Source organism: Dromaius novaehollandiae, chromosome 1, assembly GCF_036370855.1.
Source record: "Dromaius novaehollandiae isolate bDroNov1 chromosome 1, bDroNov1.hap1, whole genome shotgun sequence".
Taxonomy (NCBI): domain Eukaryota; kingdom Metazoa; phylum Chordata; class Aves; order Casuariiformes; family Dromaiidae; genus Dromaius; species Dromaius novaehollandiae.
In genome coordinates this window covers 181,811,240-181,828,673 of record NC_088098.1, presented here as the reverse complement: position 1 = coordinate 181,828,673, position 17,434 = coordinate 181,811,240, and the positions used below count along the sequence as shown (strand labels likewise).

Genomic DNA, 17,434 nt, shown 5'->3' with positions numbered 1-17,434 from the left:
ACTCAACCATCCTATTAAAGGGTAAGATTCCAAATAGGAAGAGGAGAGAAGAAGGGGACGAGAGGGGAGAGAAGGAAGAGAAGAGGCCCACTTCAGTTCTAGCTCACTTTGCTGAAGAACTCTTGAGCTTGTCCATGTCATCTTGTTGAATAAGGCTGGCAGCTGCTATTGCTAACTATATAGCATCAGCTCTGTGGTATTGTATACTCACATCTGATTATGGACGTAAGTGTTAAAGACCGACTGGTCTGAAAATGTAGCAATAGTGACAGGTAGTGAGAAATAAGTCATGTGATAATGACAAATAATGTGCAAGAACAAACTATTAGCACAAAGAGTGCAGTTAATGACTGTCAGTCTAGTAAAATTTTGTTCTAAAGTTTTAAGAAATGGTTAGACTCAGAAGTGGCATACAGCACAGTCTGATACACAGCCATCCCTAGCATTCAAATCATTTTTACTTAAAAACTGATGTTGCTGAAGACTCTGAAGAGTGGAGATGCACAATACATTATGAGCTACTCACTGAAAAAAAAATCTTGAAGGACCAGTTAAGATACATAGACTGTAATTTTCTCTTCTTCAAGTATGTATCTATTTGAATCCCATCAAAGGTAACTGGCAAGCAGTATCACTCTCAAATGGTGAGATCAATGAGCTTTCAGCTGCTTCATTCAAACAATTGAAATAATGATATTACAAATCTAGCATCTGATCTAGTCACCATAAAAAGAGATAATATGTGGCAAAAATCAGTTACACTCTACATTGTCATCTTCCAAATAAGACTGTTTTGGTATTTTGACTGAAAGAGGACCTGGTTAGACATTTGACTGCTGGTCAAATGGAAACATTTTGTGACTGATTTACAGATTCTCCTTAATAAGAAGAGTTAGCCTCTCAAAAAGCCAGTTACAGCTAAACAGAAGAAAAAAAAATGGTGTTTGAAAGTCTATGGTACTATTGTAGCAGAACCAGAGGAATGTTATGCCCTCTAGTAAGTATGGTTTTGATAAGTAGTAAAGAGGAAAAGTAAAAAACAAACAACCCCTCATCCCTGCACACATACTTTACTTTTTAGACTGTAATTGTTGCCCTTTCTGAACAACAACAAAATAGTAATAATAAAAAAATCTGCCACAGGTCCTACCCACTGCCAGAATGCTGTTTTTTTAGTAGACTTTTAAAAATGACAACTCAAACAACTCAAGAAACCTTACAAGGAGTTCTGCAAACAGAAAAAACAATTCAGCAGATGCCAACTTACTGAGTATCAGACTCAAGAAATTTGTAACTTCAGGTCACCCTAACATCATGTTTTTCCATTGCTGCTGTTTAAATCAGTTATTCTAGATGGCACTTTAAGTGGCTGCTAACAAGACCCAGAAACCTCTTTCCGTGCATTTCTTTGATCTAATCAAAAAGCAAGCTACCAGACAAACCAGCATTTTTAGTACTTATCTGTTTTTTGGTGACAAGTACATAATTCCTAGCCACATTAGTTGAAGCAGTAAGTTTAGCAACCAGAATCACACATACACATGTGGACAAATGACTCAGAGGTCCATGACATCTGAACCTGTTCTCTGGAAAGCCTGAACACAAAATTATGAAAAACAAGGCTAGAGAGGAGCTTTAGGTTTCCCAAAAGCACTGTCAATCATATGTGTAGCATATGTCTAACCTTTTTTGAACCTGTTTTTAACCTGTTTTGAAATGCTTCCAATCATGCATGAATACAGATACCAATTTTGCACTTTCCTAATCTTCTGGAGCTTCCTCTATCTTCAATGAGCTTTAAAAAGATAGTTGCTGGTAGTTTTCTGATTGAGTCTTGCATTTACTTCGAGATAATTAGAAATTCTGTGTTCAGAGGACAGCCTGCTGATTTTCAACTTAAGAGGAAGCTTTAGCCTCATACCTCATGACGTGCATGTACTTCTGAAAATAAAGATCTACTTGGCCTAAGAATCTCTGAAATTAAACACACCTACTACTATGGCTATTAGTGAAATGCAGAAGAGAATCATTTATGCCAAAGGTACCTACCAGAGTTTGAGTGGAGAACTGTTTAACAATGTCTGTTTGGGAAAAAAATGAAAGCAGCTCATGGTAATTTACACAGTAAGTCATATATCATTTTGAAGGATTCCAGAAGAGAAAAAAAACTAACAGTATGGAGGATTAGACATCATCTTTAATAAGAGAGAACTCACGGTCCCTGTTCTTTTTTTGGTACAAAAGACAACACAGTATAAATGAATAAATTTAAAAGAAACCCCAACCTCAAAGAGGAATCCATACTACTTCGGGAAGAGCCTATTGTCATAAAAAGAACAAAAATGAATAGGTAGCCTTAGTTAAAAGAAATGAATAAAATGGCTTCGTGATATGGAAAGTGTCTTTGTTCTCAGGTAACATAACAGATTCTCAGTGTAACAGAGGTAATACTTGGTCACACAAGGTTCAATAGATTCTAATGTAAAAGTACTAAGCAACATTATAAGTACTAAAATAGCTTGAGGAGAGCAGATAAACCAAAGAAAAGCTTGTAAACAAAAACAATTTTAAGAAACTCTTTCCTGTAAACTTTAATTGGTGAAAATCAATCATTTAGTCTTTCTTTCCCAAACACATGGAGATAATGAAAAAAATAACAGATGAATTTTTATTCCTAGTAAAATGCCATATAAAATGGGCTGTTTTCTACATTACTTACCTGTTTTCATTTCTAACAAGTGCTTTTTCTTTTGTTGCCTCTCTAGTTTTTCTTTCTCTGCTTTCTCCTTAGCTATTCTAGCACGCCTCTGTTTTTCTTCTGCTTCCCTTCTTCTCATATTCTCCTTTACAGCTTGCTATGGAAAAAAAAAAAGTTTGATTAAAACTGAAGTAGTAATTTGAACCTTAAAAACAAAGAAAAAAAGCTTTAAAAAAATCACATCTTCTAACTAGCCTTAATTTATCAAGTCAAATAAATATTTTACATTCCATATTTAATACATTTTTTCAGAAGAGTAAGCAAATTCAGAATAAATACATTAGAAGCATGTTAATTAGCCCCCAAATGGGGATATGTATCTCAGCAAAAGATACAGCTTAAGAATACACATTAAGATGGGATGAAGTCAAAATATCTTAATTACCTGATTTCGCAAGACTATAAATACATGTTACTACTTGTAGTTCTAGAACCGTTTCAACATTTATCCTTTCCCGTGCTGCCACTACACCAAAAAAGCAAGGCTGCTTGGGTGATTTAGCTGTGCATTTTTCTTATTCTTAACCACAAACTTACTAATTCACTGGGTTTATAAATTCTTGTCTTCTGGCTAATACCCATATAATGTTGTTTACTTTGAATTATAGATAAGTACTCCAAAGCCTCCAATGAAGCCAAAACAGACTTATCGGAGAATTTCAGTGTTTTTTAAGTCAATATTTTGCATATATGGAAATCAAGCAAGACACCTAATTGTGTCAAAGTAAATTTTTAACAAAGCTATTTTAGGATTACCTTTTAGCTACCTATATACACTGGAAAATTCAGTGCTTTACTGTGGCTCATATTAAATGAAAAAAATGAAATGTAGCTGGAATATACATGCCAATTTCTCTCTGGTATCTCTCCTTGCTTAAAACATATTTATATACCCATTCTCCTAGCTTGCTCTGTTTCTATATAGAGTTTTAACTTTTCTTCCTTCTTCTTAAATTTTCCTAAATTTCGGTGTCTGTTAAATGAATCTGGTATAGGAGGGACTTTTAATATTATTTTAAATAAAATGTTTAGAATGAAAACTAATTTAGCCCATTATTCTTCATTGCAGAAAGCTTCTATATTTGAAATGCAGTTACATGGAAAATCTCATCATTCACAACAGATCGAAGTATTCCCTCCTACAAAATATCTAATATCTTCACAGGGTCTGAGGCAGAGGCTGTGTGTTTGCAAGGGTAATCAATGCCTCATGTATTTTTTTTTTTCAGAAAAACATCCAGCTTGCACTCAGAGAAAATATAAGAATGTATTGAAGAGTAATATAAAGCACAGGTGAATGTGGACTGCAGCAATATTTGCACAGGCACTGCTTATAGCATCACACCAATGGAGAGTAAGCAAGCTCCCATAAGTTTTGTGAGGGAGTACCTTTCTCTTTGATAACTGATGAAGAATAAACTTTCAATCATGAAAAATAACACAGAAATGAAAGGAATCTTCAAACAAAGCAAAACTTTACTTCCACAGTGGAAAGGTAACTTTATGAAAAATTACAGAAGTAGACACCTTTTGCATATCATGACAAGTGTTAGAGTTTGCAGGATGGAGACATTCTTGGGTTCTCTGCTTTGCTTCCCAGGATTATTTCTGACTTTTATTCAAGTTTTTGCGTAATATAAAAGACAAATGTTAGCATGTCTTCTCATACTTGGGTGTTCTAACTGTAGCACAGATTCATGCCCTTACTTGGTTGCTCTTCTTCTGGTTCTGTAAGTCTCATTTCTGCTGCAGAGCAACCTAGTTCCAATCAGAGTAAGGGGTTTCTATAGTCTGATGCTCTGGAGTATCACACCTGGCCTCCAGCCTGTCTCCAGCAGGACACAGGTCTTCTATAGCCCTTGTGCCGTAATTTAAAATTCTAGGCTGGTGTCTTGGATGCCATTTGAAACACCACTCCATGATACTAAGCACTTCTGTTGACAGGTCTCCTTTGAGATCTACCTATTCAACTAACTAAACTTAGGTGACTACTTACCGTGACTTAACAACTCTCCAGACTCCACTAATTGTACTCAATATGTATCTCCCTTGTCTACAACAGGAGTTTAGACATATAAGCTCACATGCAGAGACCAACATTTAGAGGTGTAAATTCTGAAGCCAAATTCTATCCTACATGCTCTTTAAGTTTTCAACACAAAACATAGATGTCTAACATTCTGCAAAATGTTTATAACAAGAATCATCACAAGCTTGACTGAGATAAACACCCATATTGTCTCTCATGCTGTTTGCATATCAGAACCTACAGGCCTTAGTGCTATGCTGCCTAAAAGGCCTCAAAAATTAGATGTGGTCTGACCACATCTACTACAGGAGTTACCAGTTTTGCTTGACAAGAGACAACTGAACTTCACCCTCCCACACCTACTGGTGACCTAAGTAGTCTTTCAGTTTTGGACTTATAAAAAATTCAATGATTTTCAGGAGTGAGTTTGAGTACCTTTTGAGCCAAGAATTCTAGGATATCGAACACCTTCAGTTTCTGACAGTAATCAGTATTAAAGCTAAACAATTCTGAAAGTCACACCTCAGCTGTCTCAAGCTAGGCACCTCAGAAATCTTTTCCAAAAAGACTCAAAATTTTGCTTTAGTGTCACTGAACGGTAAGTGGTTTCATTCATGCCTTATCTACACACCCTTCTCGCACAGCCTTCAAATTGTCCCTGCAAGATAAAATTATTAGTTTTACTGAAGCTTTCCTCAATCATGTCCATCAATAATATGTTTCAAAGCATTAATTAATCTATCTTTATAACACTTCTGTGAAGCTGGAGTTAGTATCAGTGCTAGTTTTGCAGACACAGAAGAGAAATATGCAGCCACTGCTTTGTATCCTCAAGTTGAGATGAACCTGAATATCTAGAAATCCTGCCCTACAGCATTTCAATGGGAGATGTGGTTTAGACTTCAGAAATTAAATTCATATGACTATTTCATAACATTTAGCATTTTTGCAAATCAGACCCCCAAATTTCAGCTTAGGCACTAAGCAAATTAGGAAAACATAATCAATGCCCCTGTTTGAAAAATCTGGCATATTGTAACTTGCGAAGCAATTTATTCTGATTGATGATGATGCCTTCTCAGGCATTATCATTAAACTCTGAAATAGCAGAGGCTTTACAAGTTCTAATAACTTTGCCTAATATGGGTCAAATCTTAACTCCTTTCTTCAGAATAGATAGACACAAATATTTCAAAGCCATTTTTAAATGTGTACAAAATAAGTATTTTCCTCTATCTACACCCTCTAGACCTCTAGACGCAACTAGCTACCTAACAATAATCTGGATCAGCCTCATGTCTATTTTTCAAATATAATTAAAGCATCACACACACAAAAAACCTTTAAATAAAAAAAAGTCCAGATCATCCTTTAAAAAGGCAAAAAAAGAAAGTAAGAAATTAAAGTGCATACAAAGTAAAATCCTAGACAACTTACTCTCACAAAAATTAAGGGTTTGTAGAAACAAATTGAGCTTGAGAAAATGGGTTGTACTTTAAGCATCAGTAAGGAGCTTGGGGTTTCCACAGCAGGGAACCTGCTTACAGCTTGACACTGGTCGCTGACACTCATTTGCAGGCAAATAAAAAAATTAAACAAAATAAAATCTTGGGATTTGATTTGGTACGGGAAGAGCATATATTATAAATATAGAATGATTGTAGAAAATTTATCTTTAGGTAAACAATAAACATCTTTTAAACAAAAAAAGCAGTTCTATTTAAAAAAAAAAAAAAGTAAAGAGTTTCAAGTTTTCCCCCTTCAGGTTATACTTACACATAGGAGGCTCAGTTTTAAATTACACTTGTTGTTATTTAAAGTTTCCAACTCTTCCAGAAAGAAAATCTACCAATATTTCAAACCCCATTTTCCTTACCTGGGAGAATTTTGAACTTGGAAAGTAAAGTTTCTGATATGAATATCAAATGTCATTTGAGAATGGGGAAAATTATTTTTAGTCTGTCCAATAATTGAATGATTATACAAATAATTTGTAAGAAACAACAACTTTAGGTATAAAATAGACAGATTGTACCATGAACATTGTCCTGAAGTTGTTCAAGTCAGTTAAAAACTCCTCCACAGAAACTTTCTTCAGATCAATGGCATAATATCCCATCATGTTCTGATACAACTTTTCCATGTTCTCATGCATCCGGGAAAGTTTCTGAAAATCTTCTTTGGCATGAACAACAAAGCTGTATATTGCTGTTAAGGCTGTAAAAACACTTAGTAAATCCAGTCAAAACAAATTAATATTAAAAATTGTGATATTTCATATATATTTTTCATTTGTATCAGATGAAGTATGAAGATAATTCCTTCCATATTATATACATCTCATAACATTTAGCTTATACATTAGCACTCTGAATACATCAAGAGTTTGCAGCCACTTTTATAGGCTAATAGAATATTTTTAAAATATTTATACTTATAGATATGTATACATACATATATTTTAAACACATACACACATTAAGATAAAACGTGTAATTTTGGTTTACCAAATTTGGTTCTATATCCATAACAAAAATATATAAGTAACAGTAAAATACAGCATCAAGACAGATTTTTAAAATCCGCTCATATTAAAATTCAATTTAGAAGTATTAGCGAATATCACTAAAAGACAAATGGCATTTACATAAAATTCAAAATGGATTTCAGATACAAACACAAATTACTAACCTGAATACTTCAATATTTCAAGAAAAAATATAGCTCCTACTACATATACAATTAAAACAAAAATATTTGAAGACAGAATTAAGAATCAAAACCACGCAAGACAGAAGCCTCATCTTAACGGCTTTTGTAAATGTTGTAGCAAGACCAGCGGCAAAGCATTCATTTCTATTCATGATGCCTGCATCAGGTATTTATGCTTTTCAAGGCAATTTGCAATGTCAATACAATTTAATTAAGTTGGAGGTGAAAACAACAGAACTGCTTCTATAAGAGACAGACGATTTATAAAAAGCACCAAAATACTGCAACACATAAATGAAGTAAAAATCAAGAAACTACGTTTATTCAACATGCGTGATAATATAGTTTGTCAAAGAAGAAGCTCAAAGAAGAAATATCACATGCAGTTATTTCCCTATGTAGAATTACTTCATAAAATGTTTATTTTAGTGGAATGGCAGCTAAACAAATGTTTGTGTTCCATTATTTTCATGCTGCAGGTAAGACTGTACAGGAAAGAAAAGAAATGACTACCTTTTCACCCCCTTCCCACCCCAAATATTGCAAAACAGAATGTGCTATATTTGTATATTACATATAATACATAAAAGACTATGGTCATTTTGTTTTATGAAGCACAGCATTTTTAATCCATTGAATTAAAATCTAGACAAATTGAATTTTTGTCTACCATGCTGTTCTAAATACAGACAATAACAACCTAGTGCTCAGTGACTGCTTTTACCCTTCATTCTTTTTTTGGATGCACCCTCTCTCTCTAAGTTGTGTATGGTTTGCATGTTGAACCCCACTTAATTTTCAGTTAAAAAAAAAAAAAAAAAGCCTTACTGGTTTGTAAAAATTGCTTTTAAAATACGAAGCAAGTGGCTAATGTTTTTTTGTGGTTTAGAATCCATGCCAGAAAAACATACAATAATGTCCTCAGACATATGCAGGGGAGGAGAAATAATGCATTTCCATAATGTTCAAGATGGTCACTATGACTGCTATAAGCTGGGTCTGTAAGCGTAGAACGCTCTCTACTGTATGACAGTCTTCTTGAAAAGAGCGAACAAAGCCTAGATTTCTTTGCTTTTGCATTATACATCTTCCATGACCCTCAATCACATAATTTCAGACTTTCTCTACCCTGGCAAGGTTCCAGCCTCCCTACCCAACGTGAGCTCCTTTCCCTGTTTCTGTTGACTGGACAAGATGCAGCTCGTGAGCAGCTTCAACCTGCCTGTGCTGCCTGGTTAGCAACGGTTCCAAGAGAATTGATGTTGCACTTTTCCTTCCATATTGATTTGGACTTTTGCTCAGCTCCCGAGTTACACAAAGCTTATAGGGAACTAATTATCTTTCCAAGCTCTCTGCTTCTACTGAGTTTACTTAAAATTATTAAGGATGTTAAAAAGTTATTGGTGGGACAGGGAGGAAAGTGGATGAGACTAGTATGTAACAACTGCTCAAATCTTAAGGAAAAAAGCCCAAAAATCAGATGATAAAAAAAAAGAATGACACAAATATAAGTTAGGACTATCGAAATATATGTCAGCAGTTAAAAAAAAAAACAAACCTATAATAAGCAAAAGCAGTAAAATTATAGTCAGGCTAGAAACAAATATTTTTACATCCTGTTTATTTTAGAACCTTCCTTTTAGGGCACTTCTTTGTGATTCTTAGATCATTAACAGAGCTCAGGGAGAACTAAACAATTTCTTCCCAAGTTTGAGCTTTTTTATTTCCACATAGCAGAAGAAAGGTAGAGGAAAACCAACTTGTTTTGTTTTGTTGTCAGTATGTATTAATACCACACATCAAACATTCCAGTAACTTTCTTCAGTTTTCTAGGGGCAGGGAATCACACGGAAAAAAGTTAGAATGATCAATAAAACATATACTTCATATGATAAGTGAAAGATATGCCAGAATACATACTGAAAAAAACCCAACCCTCTGGGCAGGGGAGCGGATTTCTATGACATCCTACAGGATATAACTGTAGTTAGAGCTATTCTACAGGAGACCCTATAAACTGCTTAGTTTTCACTGTTCAAACTGACTCCCCTTGAATATGTGATGCACACTTTTATACCCAAAATGTGGCATTCTGTAAAGACTTGCTACTAACCAATATTTCAGTGCTAGACACTATGAATTCTGAGATTTTTTTTTTCCTTCTGGTGCATTATGAGATACCCTAAGCACTTGGTATTCTATTGAGACTGCTTCAATTTAGGCAATTTTAATAAGTCCTGTTTCTTTTTTCTGTAAATATGGCTTTTGTTAGCCAGCAATAGCTGAACTGGAGACAACAGGGAATGCGACCGAGTATGGCAGTCCTAAATGTAATTATTATTAACAGGTTGACATATATGGATAAATGAAGACAGAAGTACAGCTGAGCTGCAACACAGGTGGGAGGAAAAGGAAATCAAGAAGTTAGTTATTTGTTAACTTTTCCTGAAGTAGCTTCACTTCATGGACTGGCTTTTTGGACTTACGGGACTACAGGTCATCATTCTGCTCATTAATGGAAAATGAAAGCAGTGAAGGAATGAGATAAGTATTATCTGTGGCAAAATTTCATACTCCTATGTTTTGTCTTGCATATTTATGACAGATTTTTCTGTAGTGAATCACCTGAAGTTTATACTGATTTTAATGTATTGTGCTAAACAAAATATTAATATAGTGCAGGGAATCATGACAAATAAAAACAGCTATTACCCAACAGTAGATACAGATTGATGTTAATCTGTACCAAAAATGCTTCTTCAAAAGTACCCATATACACTGCATTTGAATTATTCACAAACTAACCAATGCATTAAGTGTAGACAACCCAAAAAAGGAATATGATTCTGCAAAAGAACAAAAAATTAACAGGTGCATAGATGCTGCACATATTTGAACAGAATCCCCAAAATAGAATTATCTGAGAGACTGCCACTACACTAGCCAGCAAGTCTCACTAAAAACATAGCAAACTTTTCAAAGACCTATGCAAAAACACTTTAAAGTCACTTCAAGCCAGAATTTCAGCAAATGATTTTTTACTAATGCCACAGGGCAGGATTTTTGCAGGGCTCAAGTGAGGATTTCCTGAATCAAGTTTTTGGGAAAGCAATTGTAATTTATTGGAAAAAAAAAAGTCATAGAGACTTCATCATACATAGCATATGTAGCAAGGTTCAATAGTAATTCCTTATCTTCATGTTCGAGAAAAATATACAAATGTTTAGATTTTTAAATTAGAACCTTCTGAAGAGTATTTGTCAAAAAATACATATTCCTTGACTCACCCTCTCCTACTTATCTCTACATTATAACACTAAAAACAAATTGGGATGTTTTTGTATCACCCATAGCTGCTGCATCCAGTATGTATATCCTATATATTATGACCAAAACTAGTGCTATAATATTTTTCTGAAGTCCAGACTAGGAAACAAAGACCTAGAAAAAGGAATCATACAATTCAAGTTAAATTCACACTGTTTGCTGAAGCCCTGCCTGTCTCATTACCTGTCCACACAGCCAACATCTTGTCAAGACCCTCTCCTAAAGACCAAGGTAAAATCCCTTTTCACCTAACCAGCTCAGGTCCTATAATCTTCCAAACCTTAGGACGCCAGGAGATTTTACACTTTTTTTTTAAAGCAAATTCAACAAGCTTAACCTACAAGTGGAATAGAAAACTGATCAAAAAGAAAGGACTCTGTCTTAGCTGAAAGGCAGCAACCAACTCTTTGTCTCTCAGGTATTAGTTCCGTAAGCTTCTGTGAAAATCACCATCAACACTACATTCATTAGTGGGCTCAAACTTGTCCAAGAGACTGGTTCTCTTGCTACTTAGAAAATTATGAGACATGAGCTAGGTTGATAGAGAGGATGTTCACTTATTTAAGCTGTTAATATGCAATTTCAATATTCTTCCTAAACCCACTATATTTTTATTTTGAACTTATAAGTGTATTTTGTTCAATGTGCTTTTTACTGAACATTTTACTGAATGGATTTAATACTCTAAATCAATATCAATTCAATATTCTTTGACTTTCCTAATTAAAGCAAACAAAAGAATTGCAACATTAACTACAATTTCTTTTCAGCTAGTATACATAAGATGATTGACAAACTAGCACAATCTAATATATAGGAGAAATATTCATAATTACAGACTTTGTCAATAAAAGAGTGCACCAACTGTGCATGTATCTGACTTCCTAAAGAAACAAGAATGCTAATCAGTTCATTAGGGGCCTCTGGGTTGTGATATTTAGCGACAGGATGTAATAGCCTGCTTGCCCATGGAGCCTAATTGTACTCAGGATGAAAAATTATTTCCAACAAAGCACCATCCTTCCTTTTTCAGATTTCCTGCTGGTTTCTTTTTATGAGCTGCATGCCTTTCAAGACATCAGCATCATTCAACTTTCCTTGTCATAGGAATAAAAGTAAAGACAGGTCCAGGCTTCATCATGCTGTGCAGGATTATCTAACCTTTACATCAAACCTTTTTTACTTCGTAATTTATTGAAGGTTCTGGTTTTCTAAAGGAGAGCTTCTTTAATTAGTGTGTTCACAGACTTTACTACGAACCATATACAACTTCACTGTTCTGTAAATTACTGCCTATCTACTGGGAGAGGTAATAGGTGAGGGCTAACTATTTCTGTTCATAATATTTACTGTTCAAAATGTTGTGTTTGAATAGTCTAACATAGTGAAATACATGGTGTCGTTATTTTTACCTGTAGTGATTTATTTTGAATAAACCAAATATTCATCTCACCTGCTTCTGACAGCAGTCAGTACCCCATGATTAGGGAAAACAGGAAGTAAACAGGATAAGTATAGCACAGTAACTCACCTGATGTAGTATCTAGCATTTTAGCAGTCTGCAGGTTAATGATTTTCTAAGCTAAAGCTGCCCCTGGGCTACTGTGTTTAATAGCTCCAGAAGTACTACCTTTAGTTAACTAAGCCCTTTATGAAATTCATTTATTATTTTTAACCTCTACAACATCCAGTAAAAGTAAATGCTACAGTTTAAGTACCTGTTGTGTAATAAAGCATTTCCATTAGTATGTTTTAACCTGCTGCTCCATATTTACATGGGGGTGAACCCTGGTTATAAGAAACAACTAATATGTTCCCATCTGTCCTCCTCCATGGCATAAAAAAATTACAAGCATTTTTATGCATTACTCAATAATTACAGAAATTTACCTTCCCTTTTGGCACCTGATCATTCAGTATCTGCCTTATGACATAACTTAAGACATTTTTTTTTTGTACTAGGTATTAATCCAGAAAAAATAATCATTCTACTTTTCACCTAAGAAATTTGTTTCTTTGGAAGGCCTTGTTAATGCATGTTGTTGCAAGCAATCTGGAAATTCAGGTACGCTCTGCCATTTATCTGCATGCTCTAAGAGATTTGTGAGGCATGATTTCCCTTTACAAAACCTATACTGGCTCTCCCCAATATCATATATTCCATATATACATGTTAACACACATTAGTTGTATTTTTGTTTAGTCTCCCTTAATTTTCCTGGTACAGAAGTCAGACTTACTGCTCTGCAATTCTCACTTCTTTCTTACAGCACTTTTAAAAGCTTCTATTCCATGGTGTCTAGAGCCAATTTAGTAGTTCACTTAAGTTTACGTAGTCCAACAGTTTCATATGAGAGTTCACTTTCAAATCATTTGTAGTCTTTTGTGAGCACTGCCTTATTCCTGGGGATTTATTACTGTTTATTTTGTTATCTTTTAAAACTTCTTCTACTGACTCCACCATTTGAGATTGTCCCTCAGATTTTTCCTCCAGCCAGGAAAATTCCACGGAGGGGTCACCCAAAGTTTCTCCCTAGTGAAAACTGATGTAAAGAACTCATTTAGCTTTTCCATTATGGCTTTATTTTCTTTGAAAACTTTGACCATCTATCAGGCCTACATCTCCTCTGGCAGGATTCCTGCTTCTGAGATGCTTTAAAAGAAAGATACATTGGACTTCCTCTGCATTTCTTATGATGATCACTATCCTTGTTAAGTGATCAGTAAATTGCCATAATACTTTTCTTACACAGGGATAGAATTTAAACCCATAGAAAAGTCCTGGTATTTATTGACAAGGTCTACCTAGTAGCCCTACCTGACTTTTACCGTATTTTAACTTACTACCTTATCCACCACCTATTTGTCTCAAATGCAATTTCTAATCCTATATCACAGTATCCCACTAACTTCCTGTTACCAAGTTTCAGAAATACCCATTATGTCAATAATACAAAAGTGAAATGAGGCATCCTAATTAACCACTTTGGGATTTTAAATGACTGATATTTGCATAGAAGAATGTACTCATTCCTCCACTTACTTTTTTGTGCTCTCCTTCTTAAGTGAAACTGATTTCTTTAAGCTATTCTTCATTCATTCCCAACTGAATTTTGTCTACTTTTTTCCCAAAGGCAAGGAACTATCATGGATCACATCTCCAAATAAAGTTGTATACTAAATTATGTGTTACTTCAAACCTCAGTCCTTAGCTTAAAAATATAAAGTTTACAGGGTGTGCCAAGTGCCAGCATCATGATTATTTCAGATTAAGAAGAGTCTGCCCTTTTTTCATAGGTTTAATTTCTTAATAAATATTTCTTAATAAATGCCTCCCATTCCTAACTTCCTGTTCCACACATCATTTTCTTAACCCAGCACAGACTTTGCCTCTTTGTCTAGTCCTGGCAGTATTTCTGAGAATGCGCTCATGGATATGTTTTCCTCTAACTTTCTAGCAGTAGTTTATCTCTTGCCTTCAGAACCTGTTCTGCTAATTCTCCTCTAGTCTATTTGCTTCTTCAGGGACATAACTTATGTATCATACAACAGGGACACCATTCTGTTGGGCTGCAACGTATCTCTTGAAAACACCTCAAGCTAGGGAAAAACAAGCAAACAAAGAAAAAAAGAAAACAAAAAACCCCACACCAAGAAAAAAAACTGACAAACCTCACCAACAACACATCCTGCCTTAAAAAAATCAGTAACAACATTGAAGGGTTATAAGGACACCACAGGGAGCCCAGAGGACCTCAAGCCAAGTGAACTGCAGTTTGGTTGCAGCTACTGTACTGAAGAGGGAATTGATCCTAAAGCAGCAATGACAAGAGCTAGTATATCTCTCAGAGTCTGCTGGAGGTCCCTTGCTGTCTTTTATTTAATAGTATTTGATTAATCAAGAGGACTGAATAACTAAGTCCTTCTGACTTTGTACATAGCAAGGTTGTCTTCCTGTAATCATAAAAACTCAACTATTGCTGCTAAACATATTTCAACTTATCTCCCTCTATCAGCTGATATTCTGCTTCCAGGATATCATCAGTGCCAAGGATATAGGGCCAACATCTGGTAGGGAGGTTTGAGATAGAGAATGCTTTTCCTTGCTTTAATTAAATACCTTCATGCCACCAGGCTTTCCTTTGAGAGATACAGACAGTTAACTTCACTGCAGAGTTTGGAATAAAGAGTGAGAAAAGAATTTCTGGCAAAAATAAGATTAGAAGCATGCTTTCAAAAGTTATGAAACTAATTCCTCAAATAAGAGAATTATATTTTTTAAAAATAAATGCTACAGACTAGGTAAAAATTATGCCAATAAATTAAAAGTCTAAGTCAGTGTACTTAAATTACTTTTTTTTTTTCTTTTACAAATACTCCAAAGGATATAGACATTTTTGCCACAAACTTATCGTGCTTATCTTCAGGAACTGGAAAAGTCTGTAAATCCTTCTCAAGCTGTTGGAGTTGCCTTTCCATATGCTTCAGGCTCTTCTCCAGGTTCTCTGCTGAGACTAAAATACAGTACATTCATTCTGTTAGCACCTTAAACATAAAACCTTATTTGTAAAGTACATGAGTTATAATATTACCCAGATCAGCAAAGCATTTTAATTCTGAAATAAAAATCTCATTAAATGAATTACAGTAACAAGACAAGTGGGTCAGTCTACAAAGCTCAGTTCTCCCCACTTATATGGTTGCCTTATCCTGATTAGATGTATGCAGTTTGAATGTCTGCATGACGTATTAAACTATTTTTTTAACCTAAGGTTTTGCACTGCAATCAGCAGGGTGTTTTTTTTGTTTTTGTTTTTGTTTTTTTAAGTAACCAGGGATGTATATATGCTAGTCTGTCCCTTCTGATTTAACTACTATAAGCAAAGACTTGAAGTTACTCCAACATCCACAAAGCATTCCTCAATCTCATTTTGTTTAAACAGAAAACCCGAGCCTTTCCATGGATCATGAAGAAAACAAGAACCTCAAAACATAGAGAAAACAGGGGTATTAAAGGCCTAAGCCTGAAACCTAAGACCCTGTTCCCTAGTTTGAAAGCACAATGCCTGGTAAAATACACAACAAAATTCGTCAGAGCGAAAGTGCTTGTCAAGTCTGGGGGGAAGTGCAGGCACTGAGGACATGGGGCAGAGGGAAATGGGGGCTTAGGAAAAAGAAAAGAACGCAGAGGAAACATCAGGGATTTATAGAAGGATGTAGAAAAACTTCAAGATTGCTTTATCAAAAGAAGAGAAACTTAACTTTCGACCATCTGAAACAAAGCACAGAAGTTGAACACAAACTTTAAATAGAAAATTTAAATATTAGGACAGTAATAGCACCCTGAGGGTAATGCCTGCTAGAATGTATTGTATATTGGATTTACATTAATTAAATCGGTTAAAGATATACCTATTACTTCCTGATTGTTTATGAAGTAAACTTAACATTTAAATATATTTCATATTTAACAATTGGTCCATATTTCATAGGACCAATACATACATTGATAAGAACATGCTGTGAATTTTAGTCTAATGACATGCTTGATTTTTTTCATTATTTCTTACATTCATAATATGTTATACCTATAAAGGTAATGGTACCTATAACTTCATCTACAAAATCTGTGGAGAAAGTTTATGGACCTATGACATCAATAGGATCTGTAATGGATCCATGATTTCATCCTCTGAGTAGAGTTATGTGACTGAAAATACAGGATACACTCACTGAATGCATATTTCTCTTATAAAAGACTGACAGAGTCCCCAAATGATCGGATTAAAATGTTGCATAGCAACTACAATTCCATTCATAGCAGAAAGGTTACCACAACTGTAAAATGTTAAAACCAGTGTTAACCTGTGAAAATGCTAGTGCAGCCCATGGAACCAGCTTCCAGATAAGGGAGCAATAATTAACTTTTCTAAAAAGAATAAGTGCAATATAATACGTGAGTACATATCATAATTGAAAAAAAATACTGTTTACTAAAAAACACTATTTTCCAATCATATTTTAGGCTTGGCAGATTCTCACCGAGTCATTGATAAACTCTAGTCATCACCAGGTAGGTCAGTTAGCTTTAGTACTTAAGAAACTGCCTTGTTTGAGAAGCAGAGCTAAAATTAGAAGCTGACAAAGCTGACTACAGATGTGTTCCAGCCTTCACATATTTCAGAAATAGAAACAAAACTGATAGTTAAATATAAATTCATAATTCTACTGGCATAAGAAGTCTTTGGGGGTAGGCACACACAATTTCAAGATTTCTTTAAAAAGCTGCTAAGAAAGAGAATATATACTTTCTGTTTAATATCACTATCAATTTCAGAGAGGATTCATTACAATATGGTTTGTCTTGCCTATAAAGAGATCGCAGCACAAAATTAAGACAACATACTTAGAATGATCAGACCCAGCAAGTAGACAGGGCTTTTCTGCGTGTGTTTCTTGTTGTTTTTAAATCTGTGTCAACTGCAGCAACCGAGAAAGAGCTTCTTTCTTTTTGCCAGATATGAAATCTCCATGCCTAGAGCTGATTAACAGGTTGTGTAACTGTTAATCAGCTCTAGGCACACAGATTTTTGAATTTTTGCTTCTAG

General features: G+C 34.8%; 1 protein-coding gene across 3 annotated transcripts in view; it reads right to left on the bottom strand.

Moving 5' to 3' along the window:
- Positions 1–17,434, bottom strand: part of DIAPH3 (diaphanous related formin 3) — a 244,212-nt gene that overhangs the window by 77,516 nt on the left and 149,262 nt on the right. For all 3 annotated transcript variants that reach the window (XM_064504793.1, XM_064504794.1, XM_064504795.1), the window contains 3 exons: positions 15,216–15,340; positions 6,823–6,987; positions 2,720–2,855 (listed from right to left, as the gene is read on the bottom strand). In XM_064504793.1, coding sequence (XP_064360863.1) covers positions 2,720–2,855; positions 6,823–6,987; positions 15,216–15,340 — 426 coding nt within the window. The remainder of the gene's footprint in view (positions 1–2,719; positions 2,856–6,822; positions 6,988–15,215; positions 15,341–17,434) is intronic.